Source organism: Eucalyptus grandis, chromosome 2, assembly GCF_016545825.1.
Source record: "Eucalyptus grandis isolate ANBG69807.140 chromosome 2, ASM1654582v1, whole genome shotgun sequence".
In the NCBI taxonomy this organism is placed as follows: Eukaryota; Viridiplantae; Streptophyta; class Magnoliopsida; order Myrtales; family Myrtaceae; genus Eucalyptus; species Eucalyptus grandis.
This window is the reverse complement of record NC_052613.1, coordinates 56,308,429-56,325,678: the sequence shown is the minus strand read 5'-3', so window position 1 is coordinate 56,325,678 and position 17,250 is coordinate 56,308,429. Positions and strand designations below refer to the sequence as shown.

At 40.5% G+C, this 17,250-nt stretch overlaps 1 protein-coding gene across 1 annotated transcript; it reads left to right on the top strand.

Annotated features, from left to right (window-relative positions):
* Positions 1-11: 11 nt before the first annotated feature.
* Positions 12-1,821, top strand: LOC120290287 (serine carboxypeptidase-like 51). The gene is made up of 3 exons (XM_039306167.1): positions 12-173; positions 276-408; positions 1,492-1,821. Exons 1-3 carry the CDS (start codon positions 115-117, stop codon positions 1,561-1,563), a joined length of 264 nt encoding a protein of 87 aa, XP_039162101.1. The 5' UTR covers positions 12-114; the 3' UTR covers positions 1,564-1,821.
* Positions 1,822-17,250: the final 15,429 nt, after the last annotated feature.

Here is a 17,250-nt window from a genome sequence, read left to right as displayed (position 1 = left end):
GTGGCCCAAACAAGGACATGATTTTTAGGGAAAGTGTAATGTGGGGAAAAAAAATAAAAAGGCAACCAAAAAGAAAAAGGAAAACTAACGAAATGGCTTGATCTAATTAATGTCATGCAGCTTGATCTAATCTGTGCAACTAAGGGGACTGAAGCATGGGTTGAGAAGCTCAAGTAAATCTCTCTCTCTCTCTCTCTCTCTCTCTTTCTCATGGAGTATTGAACAACCATTTTGTGATTTTTTGGTTGATACTTCCGTTCAAAAACAAATTTCAGGTGGGAAGGACTCGAGACGTTTTTAAGCATGGAGAGGACTCCTTTGTATTGTGGGACAGAAAGTGCCACAAAGGGGTTCAAGAGATCATATAAGAACTTGCACTTTTACTGGATTCTTGGCGCAGGCCACTTTGTAAGTTGAAGCTAACCACACTACCACCTCAAACACAACAACTCCATTTGTTTCCCCCTTGACAAAGCAATCCTCTTTTTTTATTGCTCCACTCCACTGTTAACCTATTCTTCTGCTGGCTTTTTACATGGTGTCCTTCACCACAATCTGCATCCTCATTCTTGTAATCAACACGACGTTAAGCACATTAATTTGAGTTGTCATCGTTATCATCATCACATCTAAAGATACTGTTCCTTTAAGGCCTCTCCAAGACAACACCTAGATTAATTTTCCTGGAGATGATTGATTGGTCCATACAGTTTTTAACTTTATAGCCATTCACATGCATTTAGCTAGATACATCCCCATCTAACAGGTCAACCTCACTAATAAAATGCTTGTTGCCATCAACAAGAGGGACAAGACAGCTCTTGTTTTCTTTCATTTGTTGTGTTTAATCCAAACATCTTATCATTTTGCTGAGTCAGCCTAATTTTTTATTTTGAACAAAAGCCATTCAATAAACAGATTAAATTATGCTTTTATTTTCAAGTGAGAACTTTAGATTCAATATTTAAATCTTAAATAAGAAAGTACACACAAATTAGATTTGCATTAGCAGTGATATAACTGTCAATCTCGCTTATTAATCAACACCATGAATCCTACTAAAATAGAATGGAATGATTACATTCACTACAAAAAGCTTTGGAATGAAATATTTATGAGGCTGTTTCCTCTTCTTAGGCCCACAATGACATGTCATGGAACCTTTCTTTGATAATAATCGAAGTCCCTGCAAAAACTTTTGTAGGTGAAAAGGAGTTTTTAATAATCAGCACTTCTATACGTAGGAGAATAAACGCCATCATCAATTCATCATGCATCGAGTACGTAATCTATGAGCAAATAATGCAGATGGGGGTCAAGGCATTAATTGTGAAAGGACGTATTGTACTACTAGGTCAAGATGCGTGTCAGTCTCACCCAAGGAAAAGCTTTAACTCGTAGCGGTGGACAACATACTGTCCGACTGACACAACATATCTAATGAGAAGGAAAGTTTCTTTCCCCAGTCTCTGACTTTTGCTGGTTCTGCAGGTTCCAGTGGATCAACCCTGCGTATCACTGGACATGGTCACTGCCATCACACAGTCACCTGCTTCTACCTGAGGCTACAGCAATAAAGAAAAAGACAGACGATGGGGACTTCTGGTTCTGATAGGTCAAATACCTCAAATCCTATGACACAGACAAAAAGAAGGAGGACGGTGCAGCTTCTTTCTTTTCTTTTCTTTTTTTCCCCTTCTAGAAAAGTAAATAACAGCCATGTCCATTTTTTGATTTCACATCTTTGTAGAAAAAATGGAAGGACAATGTATCAGTACGCAAACAAATTTGAAATCAGCAAAAGAATTTGTCCCAGTGATATTCTGTTTGTGTAATCTTCCTAGTGAGCGTTGCAAGTCGGTCATTACTAGATGCACCCCCACATGCAACCTCCTTACTTTTTCAGGGAAAATAAAGTCTAGGTTCAAAGAAATGAGCAGGGATAGAAAAGTGATATAATTGGACCGACCTCATTATGGAAATATCCTAAGAAGAAAAATTATGTTGATGTAACGTGTAACTAGTTTAATAAATTATAAATGGGGATACCCATAGACATACATAGTGCCCTATAAGCGAACAATGTATGTATGACTGACAGGATCACTCCATACTCCATTGAAATATACATTAAGGAAGACGGAGATAGGACAGAACTTAAATTCCGATGTGCTTGGGACCTTGTGACACGACCCACGGACAAAGCATAATCTAAGACCAATCGGATGAAGCCATGTCATGCACAAGGGGCAGCCCATGACCGATCTATGAACGACTCATGATCAATGTACGATCGGCTCATGCACAATGCAGACAAAAGCCTGTGACCATTCACCTACTCCATGTCAAGTGCCCTGCCCTTGCTTCTGACACACGCTCTAGGTTTTCCAAGACCTAGAGCCATTGAGTGGCCTAATGTATAGACTTGTAATGATGATACACATTCAAACACCACTGTTGGATCAGAGGGAAGATTAACGGCTGATATAAGGCACAAACTTGTATAAATAGGAGACCTCCCCCTCATTGTATTCAGCTCGTTCATAGCAAATGCACTCGCTGCTTCATTCATACAACCCTTGTGTTCGTGTGTGTGTACGTGAGGCTGACTTGGGAGTAAAATCTTAAAGCCGCACGGGTGGGTGATCGTTTGGAATCGACCGACCCGTGACAAGTGGTATCAAAGTTTGCGTTTCAAGAGTAATGGCTGATCCTCGTGCTGATGTCCCGATCGTTCAAGCTGATGATCGAGAGGATCATGGGCGACCAGTCGACAAGACCACTAGATTGAAGAAAAATCTTGCTGTCTCAAGCTCAAGGGATCCTAAGAGGGATCTAAAAAATCAAATGATGGTCCTAGAAGAGATTGTCACGGATGTCCAGATGGTCCTAGAAGAGATTGTCACGGACGTCCAGGCGATGGTGGACGACCTGAACTAGACCGTCAAAGGAGCAAAAGTCGGTAGGGAAGAGTTCTTGACCGAAGTGCAAGAACTCAAGGCCAGCATGGGAGAGCTTTATGTCAAGGTGTTGGGATCCCTCACGCATGAGCTATAGCATCAAGATAAGACTTGGGAGGCCGCGATGGCAACCATGCGTGCAGAAATGACCGAGTTGAAAGGCAAGCTCGCCGAGCTTGAAGCTACACGCGTGAACGAGGTGGTCACCGTGCATGCAAATCCACAAACCAAAGCACCCAAGCCAAGAGAGTTCAAGGGCTCGCAGGTGGCCAATGACGTGAACAACTTCCTATGGTACATGGAACGATACTTCCAAGCCATGGGAATCAACAACAACACATCTCGGGTAAACATCACATCAATGTATTTAGTTGATAACGCTTTGTTGTGGTGGCGTCGTCGGTTGGATGATAGGTGTGGCGACCCTATCGCGACATGGGCTTGGTTCGTCAAAGAATTCTAACAGAACTACTACCCCGCATATGCGGTAGAGGGAAGCTTGCAATGAACTCAAGCGCCTAAAGAAAAAGGGCGATCCGTGACTACGTGAAACGATTCTCAGAGCTGTTGCTCCAAATTCCGTCTATGAGCAAGATGGAGGCGTACCATTAGTTCATGAGCTCAAGCTATGGGTCAAGCAAGAGCTAAAGAGATGCCATGCGATGGATCTCACGACCACAACATTCGTGGCCGAGTCCCTTATGGAGTATAAGTTGTCGTCCACGACGAAATCCGATTCTCATCTAAAAGACAAGGCCAATGGTGGGGGAGAACAAGGAAGATTTAATCGATCGAATGGAGGCAAACCACCAACGGTTGCTCCTAGGACCCAACTAGAATATAGTGGATGGGGACAACACAAGGTACGCACATACAAATGTTTCTTTTGTGATGGTCCTCATATGGCCTGTGACTGTCCTAAAAGGGGTAAGCTAGCAGCCTTATGTAAAGAGGATGAACCGCAAGAGGAGGCACGGTTGGGTTCACTGCATATCTTTGACTCGATCAAGACTAAGAAGGCGAATGAACCCAAAGGTATGATGTTCATGGATGTGAAGATTGGTGGTACCACAATGGGTGCACTCGTGGACACCGAGGTGTCCGACCTCTTTATATTCCAAGAGGCTGCAGCTTTCAATTGAGAAGGGGAAAGAACAGTGAACTTCAAGGAAGTCCCGACTAGCGGCATGGCTAGGGACGTAAAGTTTCACCTCAGTCCATGGACTAGCAAGGAAGATATCGAGGTAATCCCCCTTAACGACTATGATTTTGTGCTTGGTCTCAGATTCCTCGACAGGATCAATGCGGGCGTTACGCCCTTTGCGGATTGCATATGCATCCTGGACAAGCGATGCCAATGCATGGTTCCGATCTACCGCAAGTTGGGACGCAATAGGAAGATGCTATCAGCCATGCAACTATTGAAGGGAGTAAGAAGGGTGAGGTGACCTTCTTGGCAGCGTTGAAGGAGGAGAGCATGAAAGAAAGCGGAGTACCGAGAGAGGTGACCTAAGTCCTTGATGCCTTCCAATATGTGATGCCGCCCGAGCTGAAGAATCCACCTCCCCAAAGAGAAGTCGACCATTGATCAAGCTTGTGCCTAATGTTCGACCACCGACCATGGCACCCTATCACACGGCCCACCTAAGTTGGAAGAGCTACGGAAATAACTCAAAGAATTGCTCGACGTGGAATACATTCGACCATCCAAGACTTTGTTTAGTGCCTCGGTCTTGTTCCAAAAGAAGCACGACGGATCCCTCCGCATGTGCATTGACTACCAGGCATTGAACAAGCTCACTGTCAATAACAAGTATCCGATCCCCCTCATTGCAGACTTATTCGATCAGCTCGGGGAAGCCCGATGGTTCTCCAAGTTTGATCTTCGATCAGAATACTATCAAGTTTGGATTGTCGAAGGGAATGAGTCGAAAACCGCGTGTGTAACCCGTTATGGATCGTACGAGTTCCTTGTCATGCCTTTTGGCCTGACAAATGCACCAACCATGTCTTGCACTCTTATGAACAAGGTATTGCATCCGTTTCTCGGTCGGTTCGTTGTGGTTTACCTTGATGACATTGTTATATGTAGCCGAACACTTAAGGAACACATCAAGCACTTGAGACAAGTTTTCCAATTCCTTTGAGAGAATGACTTGTACGTAAAGCATGAGAAATTTGATTTTGCGCAAAATGAAGTCCATTTCCTTGGGCACATCGTTGGTGATGGATGAGTGCGGATGAATGCGGCCAAAACCCGTGTCATTGTTAAATGGGAGCCACCGACCAAGGTGACAGAACTGAGATCCTTCCTTGGTCTCACAAACTATTATTAGTGCTTCATCCGGGGATATTCGAACTTCACCGTGCCACTTACGGACATGTTGAAGAAAGAAAGGCTGTGGGAGTGGACAGATCGGTGTCAAGAGGCGTTCGGTCAGGTCGAAACGGGCCATGACCGAAGAACCGATGCTCGTGTTGCTTGACCATACCAAGCCGTATGAGGTAGAAACCGATGCTTCCGATTTTGTTATTGATGGTGTCCTTATGCAAGATGGGCACCCGGTTGCCTTCGAGTCTTGGAAATTAAATGATATCGAGTGATGATACACGGTCCAAGAGAAGGAGATGACCGCGGTAGTACATTGCCTTCGTACTAACTCTTGAGATCCCGATTCATCGTGAGAACCGATAATGTGGCCACAAGCTACTTCCAAACACAAAAAAGCTCATCCCGAAGCAAGCTTAGTGGCAAGACTTCCTGCCTTGAGTTTGATTATGTGTTGGAATACAAGTCGGGAAAGTTCAACTCTATGACCGATGCCTTAAACCGGAAGCTAAACCGGCCAACATGGTGAGTTGATTGGACTGTCCATGGATTGACCGTATCAACGAGGGGCTCAAGCATGACCAAATGGCTCATGCCCTCTTTCGGTATGCCCAAGAGGGTTGGTACGAGGATGATCTCTTCTACACCAAAGGACGGCGACTCTATGTGTCACGTTTCACGGAAACTCAAGAAGGAAGTGATGCACGAGTGCCATGATTCTAAATGGGCGGGTCATCCAGGAATCCACCGCACCATGGCACCTGTCGAGGATCAATACTATTGGCCACACATGCGGGACGACATTGAAGCTTACATGCGAACATGTCTTGTGTGCCAACAAGACAAGATAGAGCAATGGTCACCAACAATGCTCCTTGAACTGTTGCCTATCCCGGAACGTTCATGAGAGAACGACTCTATGGACTTCATCGTAAACTTGCCAAAGTTTGAAGGATGTCGAACCCTCATGGTCGTCATAGATCATTTCTCCAAGTACGCAACGTTCCATGCCAGCCACGAAGGATAACCCAGCCGAGGAAGCAACCAAGCTATTCCTCAAGCACGTCATCAAATACTAGGGCATACCACGCCCGATCATGAGCGATCGTGATTCTCGATTTACCACGCAGTTCTGGACTGAGCTCTTCAAGTTGCTAGAGATGAACCTCAATTTTTCCATAAGCCTGCATCCCCAAACCGATAGCCAGACGGAGCAGGTGAATGTGCTCCTGAAAATCTATCTTCGCACTATGTGAGCAGCACACTAGTGAATCGTACATGGTTGATTAACGTGGCTCAATTCTCGTACAATTTGTAGCAGAGTGAGTCCACGAACTAGAGCCTATTTGAGATCGTGACCGGGCAACAGCCACTTACACCAAGTGTGATTGCCTTGGGGTATCGAGGAAGTAGTTCCTCCGCGTATAAGTTCGCTAAAGAATGGAACAAACATGCGGACTTGGCACGGGCGTGCCTACGTAGGGCCGCAAAATGCATGAAGAAGTGGGCCGACAAGAAACAACGGAATATAGAATTTCAACTCAGGGACTTGGTGTTGGCCAAGCTACACTTGGTCCTTCGGTACAGTGACGTGCACAAAGGGCTCATCCGTCATTATGAAAGCCCTTTCAAGTGTTGCAATGAATCAAGAATGTGACATACAAGTTGGACTTGTCGGCCAAACTCAAGGTATATCCCATATTCCATGTGAGTATGTTGAAACTTTTCCATGCATATGAGGATGACTTGGATCGAGGCGAATCATAATGGGTGCCCCCTTAGAGCAAAAACCTTCTATGATCGAGACGTTGAATGCATCATGGCAGACCGAATCATAAGGAAGAAGGATCACGCGCCAAAGAAGGAATACTTTGTCCGATGGAAAGGCCTTCCTAAAAGTGAAGCGAGTTGGGAACCATCTGAGGCTCTGTGGCAATTCAAGAAACATATCGATGCCTTCCATGCCACATATGCGAACGAGGCTTCACCTAATTAGGTGGGGGAGATTGACATGGCTCACAAATGAAGCATGATCCAAGACCATCGGATGGGGCCGTGTCACGCATAAGGGGCAACCCATGAGCAGCCCACGATTGATCCATGAATGACCCATGATCAATGCACGATCGGCCCATGCGTAATGCGAACAAAATCTTGTGACCATTCACCTACTCCATGTTAGGCGGCCTTGTTCTTGCTTCTGACACATGCCTTGGGCTTTCCTAGGCCTAGAGCCATTGAGTGGCCTAATATACAAACTTGTCATAATGATACATGTTCAAATACTACTGTTGGATCGGAGAGAAGATCAATGGCTGATATGAGGCCCGAACTTGTATAAATAAAAGACACTCCCCCTCATTGTATTCAGCTCGTTCATAACAAATGCACTTGCCCCTTTGTTCATACGACACTTGTGTTCATGTGTGTGTGCATGAGGTTGATTTGGGAGTAAAATCCTAAGGCCGAGCGGGTGGGTGATTGTTCGAATCAATTGATCCATGACACTTGCGCTATAAAACAGAAACCAAGCCTAGGATATTCAATATTTTCTAAAACGTCCAATCTTGTTTTCTCTTCCTACCTTTCATTGCTGCAACCGGGAATATATATATTGAGACAGTTAACTAAAGCGCACCGAAGTCATGTTTTCCCATGGTACATAGTATCCGCATCAGGTAGGCACAAGCCCAACGGAATATTCAGCCTCCGATAGATAGTAAGCCTGCTCATGAGTTGAAGAACAAAAATGGACATCATTAAACGTAGCATTCCATGAGTGAGGAAACATGATAGAAATGAACTAGAGGGCACTTCATGAGCCTCAGATGTCCCATTTTTTAGCCATTTCCAACGTAGGATTTATCATAGTATACATGCCATTGATTTAATTTGCCACCTTGATAAAAGTTTCCATTGTTTGAAACTGTTAAATTGCTAAAAAGGAGGAGAGATGAGGCTGAAACTTCATCTTACGTACAGAACAACCAAGTCTTTTACAAAAGACAAAATACATAACGTAAAACACACCATAACCATAACTACCCATGTTCTCCATAAAGTATTTGCCCCACTAACACCTAAAAACTAGGATAACCAACACACATGACTCCCTAACTCTAATAACTGAAAAACCAAGTCAACAACACGTGCTACAGGAAATAACTATTATATTAACAATCCTCCCTTAAACCGATGTTTGCTAACATTCAGTTTAAAGCCTTGACTTTTTCACCGTGCAAACACCAAGTAACCTTCTGAGCTTCACAAATGACTCCATCTTGAGGGCCTTGGTGAATTTATCGGCAACTTGATCTTCACTCCTGTAGTAGATTAGATCAATTGTTCCATCATTGCTAAGATCTCTCAAGAAATAAAACTTCACATCAATGTGCTTACTTCTTCCATGTAACACCGGATTTTTAGAGAGTTTTATTGCTGAGTTATTGTCACAAAAATTTTTAGTAGGTCCTGGTTGCTTGAATTGTAGCTCCTCAAGAATTCTCTTTAGTCAAATAGCTTGACAAGCACTAGCTGTTGCAGCAACATATTCAGCTTTTGTACTTAACAATGTGACAATTTGTTACTTCTTGGATGACCACGAAATAGCACATGTTTCAAACATAAAAGCATAACCCGAAGTGCTCCTCCTATCATCTTGATCTCCTACACAGTCACTATCAGTAAATCCCAACAAATCAGACTTTTCACCCTTCTTGTAAAATAGCCCAAAGTCTCTAGTTTCTTGCAAGTAACGAAGGATTCTCTTAGCAGCTAACAAATGCATTTGTGTAGGATTCTCTATATATCTAATGATTAAACTCACAAAATACATTATGTCTGGTCTTGTTGCAGTTAAATACATCAAACAGCCCACAATTTGTTTATAAAGTGTGCTGTCAACCTTCCTCCCTTCACGATCTTTGTATAACTTTAAGCCAAACTCAACTGGAGTATTTACAAGATTACAATCCTTCATCTGAAACCTGTCCAAAATTTCTCCCACATATTTCTTTTGAGAAATAAAGATCCCATCATCCAATTGTACCACTTCTATGCCAAGGAAGTAATGCATCATACCAAGATCAGACATTTCAAACTCATCCATCATAGATTTCTTGAATTCTTCAAACATGCCATCACAACTTCCAGTAAATATAAGATCGTCAACATACAAGCAGACAATAAGCATTTTCACTTTATCTCCAATCTTGACAAAAAGCGTATGCTTATAAGGACACTTTGAAAAATCAACTTTAAGAAAATAAGTTTCAATACGACTATACCAAGCCCCGAGGGGCTTGTTTTAGCCCATAAAGAGCTTTTTCAATCTATAAAATTTATACTAATTTTCAATCTTGACATAACCAGGGGATTGCTCGACAAATACCTGTTCCTCCAAGTACCCATGCAAGAATGCCGATTTGACATCTAGCTGGAAAATAGGCCAAGAATTCTGTGCGGCCAATGCAACCACTAATCTGATCGTGTCATGTCTCGCAACTGGAGAAAAAACCTTTGTATAGTCGATCCCATATTGATGCTTGTATCCATTGGCTACCAAACGTGCTTTATATTTGTCAACCTCACCATTTTCTTTCAGTTTTGTTTTAAAGACCCACTTTACACCAATGATTTTTTGTCCATCCGGAAGATCGAATAGCTCCCAAGTATCATTTCTTTCGATGGCATTAATTTCATCATCCATCGCTTTTCACCATTTTTTTTCTTTAACAACACTCTCAAAAGTTGTAGGGTCATAGTCTGAAAATAAGGCAAAGTGAGTAATTGAATCTCCAATTCCAGTTACCTCATAATCTTCCATCCAAGCAGGCTTTCTTCTAATGCGGTGAAGAGATTGGGCTTCTTCTTCATTGATTTCAGCATCTGTTGGTGAAATTCCAGCAGCTGTAGAAGTTGTATTTGATGAATTTTGGGGCATATAAGGTGCTGAAATTTGCTCATGTTCAGCATCATTGTCATAAAGAACTTGGGTAGGCTGCTGCCTATTCCAATCCCAAGTGTTCTCTTCATCGAAAACAACATCCCTAATCTTCTTTGTTAGTGGATTGAATAATTTATATGCTTTGGATGCTTCACTTACATTAAGAAAGACACATTTTTCAGCCTTGTCATCAAGTTTCTTCCTTTTCACATCCGGGACATGGGCATATGCGATGCATCCAAAAATTCTGAAGTGATCTACAGCCGGTCTTCTTCCACTCCAAGTCTCTTCAGGTGTCATATTCTGAACAGCAAAAGTTGGACTTCTATTCAAAACATAAATACTCCAATTTACTGCTTCTGGCCAGAAAGTCTTTGGAACTCTTCCTCTTGCCAATAAGCTTCTCACCATGTTGAGAATGGTTTTATTTTTCCTCTCAGATACACCATTCTGCTGTGGTGTATATGCAGTAATAAGCTCTTTTCGAATGCCATACTCTACACAAAAAACTTCAAATTCTTTTAAGCAATATTCACCACCACGATCTGTTCGAAGAGTCTTAATGGTCTTTCCTGCTTCATTTTCAACATGAGCTTTGAAGCTTTTAAATGTGGGGAAAACTTCTGATTTTTCTTGTAAAAAATAAACCCAAGTTTTTCTGGAAAAATCATCAATGAAGGTAATTAAGTATCTTTTACCTCCATTAGAAGATGTGTTTATAGGACCGCAAATGTCCGAATGCACCAGCTGCAAAACATCATTTGCTCTCCATGACTTTTCTTTTAAAAATTGAGAATGATGCTGTTTGCATAAACACATTCTTCGTAGACTTGGGAAGGAACAGTAATTTGAGGAAGACCCGTCACCATGTTTTTTTGTTGGAAGGTCTTCAATCCACCAAAACTCAAATGACCATAGCAAAAATGCCACAGTCATGAAGGGTCTTTCTTTTCAGCCATCAAACAAGACTGAATATTTTCAATTTTTAATGGAAACAATCTATTTGAACTCATAGGAACAACTGCAATAGCACCTCTAACAAAATCATAAATTTCACAGACACTCCTCTGAATAGTGATTACATAACCCTTTTTCTTGTAATTAGCCAGCACTCAATAGATTACTTTTCAAGTCAGGAACATACAACACATTAGAGATCGTTTCCACATAATCATTCTTGGTTCTTATCTTAATATCACATTTTCCCATCACTTTCACAGTAGAATGATCCCAAAAACTCGCAATGAAATGAAAATCTTCATTTAGATGAGAAAAATAAGACTTACTTCCACTCATGTGGTTACTGCAGCCTATATTCACATACCAAATATCTTAGTCGCGCTTCTTTTCATCTTGAACAGCCATTAACAACGTTTCTACTTCCTTTTCTTCAACAAAGTTTGAACTCTCTGCCTTTTCTTTATTATTAGGCAGCCTAGTATAACATTCAGATGCATAATGACCAAATTTATGACATCTAAAACACTCTACCTTGGCTTTGTTAGGATCCCGTCCTCTACCTTTGCCTTGAAATTGGTCATTATTGGCTTTGAAATTCCTGCCAACATCTCTATTTCCTCGATCTCCCCTTCCTCTACCTCTACCTCTACCCCTACCTCTACCCCTTCCTCTGAAATTGTTGGAATGAGTATTGGTAGAAGCCTTCAACACTTGCTCCTCTACTGTTGAACTTCTGTTCATCTTCTGTTTATGGACCAATAAGGAGCTTTGCAATTCATCAAGAGATAGCGCATCTATGTCTTTTGATTCTTCAATTGAGCAAACAACATAATTAAACTTTGGTGTCAAGGAACGCAAAATCTTCTCCACAATGGTGACGTCGTCCATCTTCTCGCCATGGAATCGCATCTTGTTGCTGATCTCCATTGTTCTAGCACAATAACTAGTGACGGATTCTCCATCCTTCATTGCTAGTGTCTCAAAATCTCTTCTCAAGGCTTGAAGCTGTGCACGCCACCCTAACGCCTTGATATTTCTTCTTTATAGAATCCCAAATATCCTTGGAAGTTTCTTTGCAAAGAATAGTCTCCAATATGGAACAATCGATAGCCTGAAAAATAATTTTTTGCCTTTAGGTCCTTCAACTTTCTAGCTTCCAATTCTGCTTTAGCTGGGGATCTATCAAAGCCATGCCTCGCTAGTGGCTCTTGAATTCTAGATTCGACAACCGACCAATACTTCTTTGATCATAAAAAAATTCTCCATCAGCATACTCCAATGGTCATAGTGACCATCAAAGCGTGGAATTGCTGGTTGAACAAAATTATCGGTAGCCATTGGAAATATTGCTGCTGCAATTTTCTCACGGAATTTTTTTTTTTTAAAACTCTCTCACGTTTCTCTCATGCTCGCTACCACTGTTAAATTGCTAAAAAGGAGGAGAGATGAGGCTGAAACTTCATCTTACATACAGAACAACCAAGTCTTTTACAAAAGACAAAATACATAACATAAAACACACCATAACCATAACTACCCATGTTCTCCATAAAGCACTTGCCCCACTAACACCTAAAACTAGGATAACCAACTCACTTGACTCTACTAACTCTAATAACTGAAAAACCAAATCAACAACACGTGCTAAAGGAAATAACTATTATATTAACAGAAACTTGGGATTCATATTCATGTCGTTTATTCATAATCATTAACTAATTCATGATACGAAATGCCTATCAAACTTGATCAGCCATTAACCATTTGGATTTGGTCAAGGAGATTTGACCAACTAATAAAAAACTAAAGTAATTTCAGTAATTTGGAATTTGTTAGGTAAGGATTGGTTTTTTCAGAGGTTTGCATTTTTACCCAATATGGGAAAATGAATGGTTATACAACGGTGGTCTATAGTCCATTTATCAAAACCTAAAGAAAAGGTCAGAGTTGTAGAAAATTCCAATTCAACGTGAGAGAAGGAGGTAAAGCAAACATTGCTGAAAATCTGAGGACGGAAGAGCTCGTCCTTCATCAGTACACCTCTTAATCGTGGACCGACCTTCAATAAGAGTTTCAGCAACAATTTCTAGTCCACAATCCAAATTGATGTCTTGAACCTATGTCAGAGAAATAAATAATCTTCACGACAGAAATATAGTAAGGACACCAGATAATAGTATTCTGTTCTAGAGTCATCCATGACAGAAGAATAGAACATTCTTGGCCCCGACCTCCAGCATGTTGTGATTTTCTGAAGGTTCACTTTATGAACCTTGGACATTTTTGAAAAATGAATGGGAACATCATTAGCACCTCCACAGGATGCCGGCGTGTACGAAATATAGCACGGCACGGCATCTTAGCGCAACTCTGTTTGGGGGGGTGGGGGAGAGAAAGACCTCAAGATCTAAACATTTCTGTTGGGTTTTTTGCGAAGAACATCGAAACATCAATCGAGAAGTGCTGAATAACTTGAACATGGAAAAGATACCATTTTGAATAACCTGTCCGAAAAAGATTGACGAGAGAGGAACTGGTGCTACTGCCAAACAAATGCAATAACATGACATCTTTAGCCAAAATGAAAACTTCTCCAAAATGGCATATGGCTGCATTTAGTTTAGCATTTTAATGGGCTTTCAGGCCCTGAAAGCCTCTTGGGGAAATGCTGAACCGTTCGGTTCAACTTTGAAGCCGGCTTTCGGCTTTCAACTTGCCTTCAAACTTGACACAAATGGACACTTAAGTGCCAAAAGTTAGGAAAGTGACACTTAAATACCAAAATCAAAGCAAAATGGATCGGTTAAGTACTAACGGCGAAAAATCCTGCCAAAATGTTAACGTGGCGATTTTCCAACGAGCCAAATGCAAAACAACATCAGTTTGCACGCTGACATGAGTAAATAATTAATATAAAAATTAATTAAATTAAATTTTTAAAAATAATATAAATAAATAAATAAATAAATAGGAGGAAGAAGGCAGTCGACGCGACCGAGGGCTCAACCTCGCTGCCATCACCTCCCTACCGTCACCGGAAAGGTGAGGGAGGGTTGGCCGAGGTCACCAAGCCTTGGCCAAGGGCCAACAACCCCAATTGACCAACGGCGAGGGCCTACGAGCCCTTGCCCAGATCTAGGGTGAGGGTCACGGCCCTCCCCCGCATTCGACAAGCCCCGGCTGGTAGGGTCCTCCTCACTTGGCCAAGCCAAGGGCCATCGCCCGTTGGTCACCTCACCGCCGATTGATTGGGGTTGTCGGTGGCTCGACCCTCCCCCGCCTTTCCGACGATGATGGGGAGACCATAGTGGTGATGGTTGAGCCCTCACCCACCAATTGCCTTCTTCCTCTTTTTAAAAAAAAAAATAAAATAAAATGTTTTAAATTTAATTAAATTAATTTTTATATTAAAATTCAAATTGTATCAAAACAATATCGTTTTTGTGTGTCTTTACTAAGTAAGCCTTTCGACAAGTCACATAAGCAAGAAAATTACTAAAAAATGCCATGTAAAATTTCCGGCAAGGTTCGTCAAATGTGGCATTCAAGTGTCATTTTTCATAAAAAGTAACACTTGGGGTGCATGACAAACCAAAATTTATGTTTTAGAAACTATTTTTCTATTCTAGACTTGTTTCGAAATAAAAATCCATTTGATAAAATTATTTCATTTTTCTATTTCTGAAATAGATTTTTGTTCCGGAAATAAATTTGGAATAGAAATCAGAAGTAAAAATTTTCTACTTTTCTATTTATTGAACAAAAATAAGTAATAAAAAGTTTTTCATCGTTCGTCCTTGCTACGAACCGATCGTCCATCTCGTCGCCGCCAACCACCATCCACCAATCACTAGCCATCGCCCGGTCACTAGCCGCCATTGCCACCGTCCACCAGCCGGCGCTGTTGCCGTCCTTGGTCATTGGTCGCCGGCCGCCGACCACCGTAGTCACCATCCACCGTCCACCGCCGCCATCCACCGCCTTCCAAAAGGGAAAAATTTTGTATTATTATCAAACGAATTTCTATTTTTAAAATAAAAATTTTGTGTCGTTATCAAACGAGTATTTTTGCTTAAAAACTCATCTAGAAATAGAAATAAAAAAAAAAAATCTATTTCTTTTGTAGAAATCAATTTCTAGCTATAATGGTTATCATTTGCGCCCTTAAGTGTCAATTTTCTAACTTTTGACACTTAAGTGTCCATTGTACCAAGTTTTGGCACTTTGGGTGTTCTTTTGCCGCTAAAAATGTAAATTTATGACCGACTGTACAAATTAGACATCCCATGTATAAGTAGAAGTCATCAACTAAAACTGCATTATTTTGTGAGAGCATCGACTGAAGGCGAGCTTTGGACTTGTGTTGTGCAGCGTCGTCGTGATATGCGCTGTCCGTTTGTCCATGAAGAATTATACCCTAAAGTGGACATAGAAAATCAATGCATAAATTCAGATAATGATCTCCTCTCATTCTTCTGTTCCTTCTATCAGTAGTTGAACATCAATAATGCTGGGAAGCGCAAGAAATATTTTGAGAGAAACCTCTAATTCTCTTTTGCAATTCACTTTCTTTTGTAAAATAGTGGTTATGGAGCATAATTCATCATCACTACTCCAAGTCTCCAACCATTCCAGGGTTCATGAGCAGTAGTGCATGTTATTTTTCAGCATACCATAAGGCATTCAAGCATTCGGCTTGTGTAACGCCACGGATAAAGATGAGTCAATGAAGAAAACGATAGGACAAGCCATAAAAGGTTTTTGTGTCTATCAAAATTAAAAATTAGATTTTTGCCTTTTGATAATAGCACGAAAGGCTTCTTCATGAATAATATGGGCTTTTGTCGCAAGATTCCCAAAGAATTGATACATTTGGTAAGAACATTTCAAATGTTAGAAATATATTATCCAATCTAAGTATCTCTCATATCATAATTTTATTATTCTAATTGGTTGTAATTTTCATTGTAATATTTATCTTATCATAAATAGTCATTCTGTAAAGCTTATAAATAGGCTCATGTATAGTTCAATGAAATACACAAAAAATTACACAAATTTATTTTCAGCTTTACACTTATCATGAAAGAAACTTCGTTTGAAAGCAAGTTGTCATATAAAAAAAAAAAAAAATTAATTAATTAGCAGGGTGGCTTTTTAAAGTGTATGATTATTGTAGTTAACTTACGGATTTTAAATTAAAACATTTGGCAGTAGGATACTTATACTATCTAGAAGTTGTACGATTCTCCTGAAGACAATGAAGCGTGTGGCCAACTTCATAATATTTATTTATGGAAAAGTACCAAAAAAATACTAAATTTATTATAATTATGTCAATTCAATTTTAAACATTTTGGTTTAATCAATTCAATCTTAAACATTTTGCATTTATATCAATTAAATTTATCTAGCTAATTTTAGCTAAAAATCACTGACGTAGACATTAGCTATCTTACATGGCGCGGTTGATGTTAACGTAGACATTTTTAATGATTTTCTAAATTTTCTTTCTTTTCTTTTATTTATTATCATTATTTTTCTCTTTTTTCTTTCTTTTCATTTTGGCCAACGAGGGTAGCAACCTCACCCAAGTCTTCATTAGATCTAGGCAAGGGTCGCCTTAGGCCCTTACCCAAAGCCAGCGGGGCTGCAAAGGACGTGGGCATGGCCCTAGCAGCCTCCTCAACCAAAACAAGGTGGCACTCACTTAGATATGCCAAGAGCCACGACCTTCACTAGCTAAAATGAAAAGAAAGAAGAAAATAAAAAAATATAAAGAAAAAACCAAAAATATAAACTAAAATATTATTTAAAAATGTCCATGTCGGCATCAATAATACCATATAAAATGGTTTGCATTCACATAAGCTATTTTTGGTCAAAATTAACAAAATAGACTCGATACAAATACAAGATGTTTATGACTAGATTTATCTAATTGAAATGTTTATAATTAAATCAGCTTGAATGCTGGTCTAATTATTTTTTGTACTTTTCCCTATTTATTTATGACTCAATTTATTTATGTTGCAGGATGGTGACATGAAGTTAAA

Bases quoted from the DNA above. Each gene is read 5' to 3' on its own strand.
- LOC120290287 (XM_039306167.1), top strand. From the start codon at position 115: ATGCAGCTTGATCTAATCTGTGCAACTAAGGGGACTGAAGCATGGGTT. The intron at 174-275 runs GTAAATCTCTCT...AACAAATTTCAG, and splicing joins GCATGGGTTGAGAAGCTCAA to GTGGGAAGGACTCGAGACGT. The intron at 409-1,491 runs GTAAGTTGAAGC...CTGGTTCTGCAG, and splicing joins TTCTTGGCGCAGGCCACTTT to GTTCCAGTGGATCAACCCTG.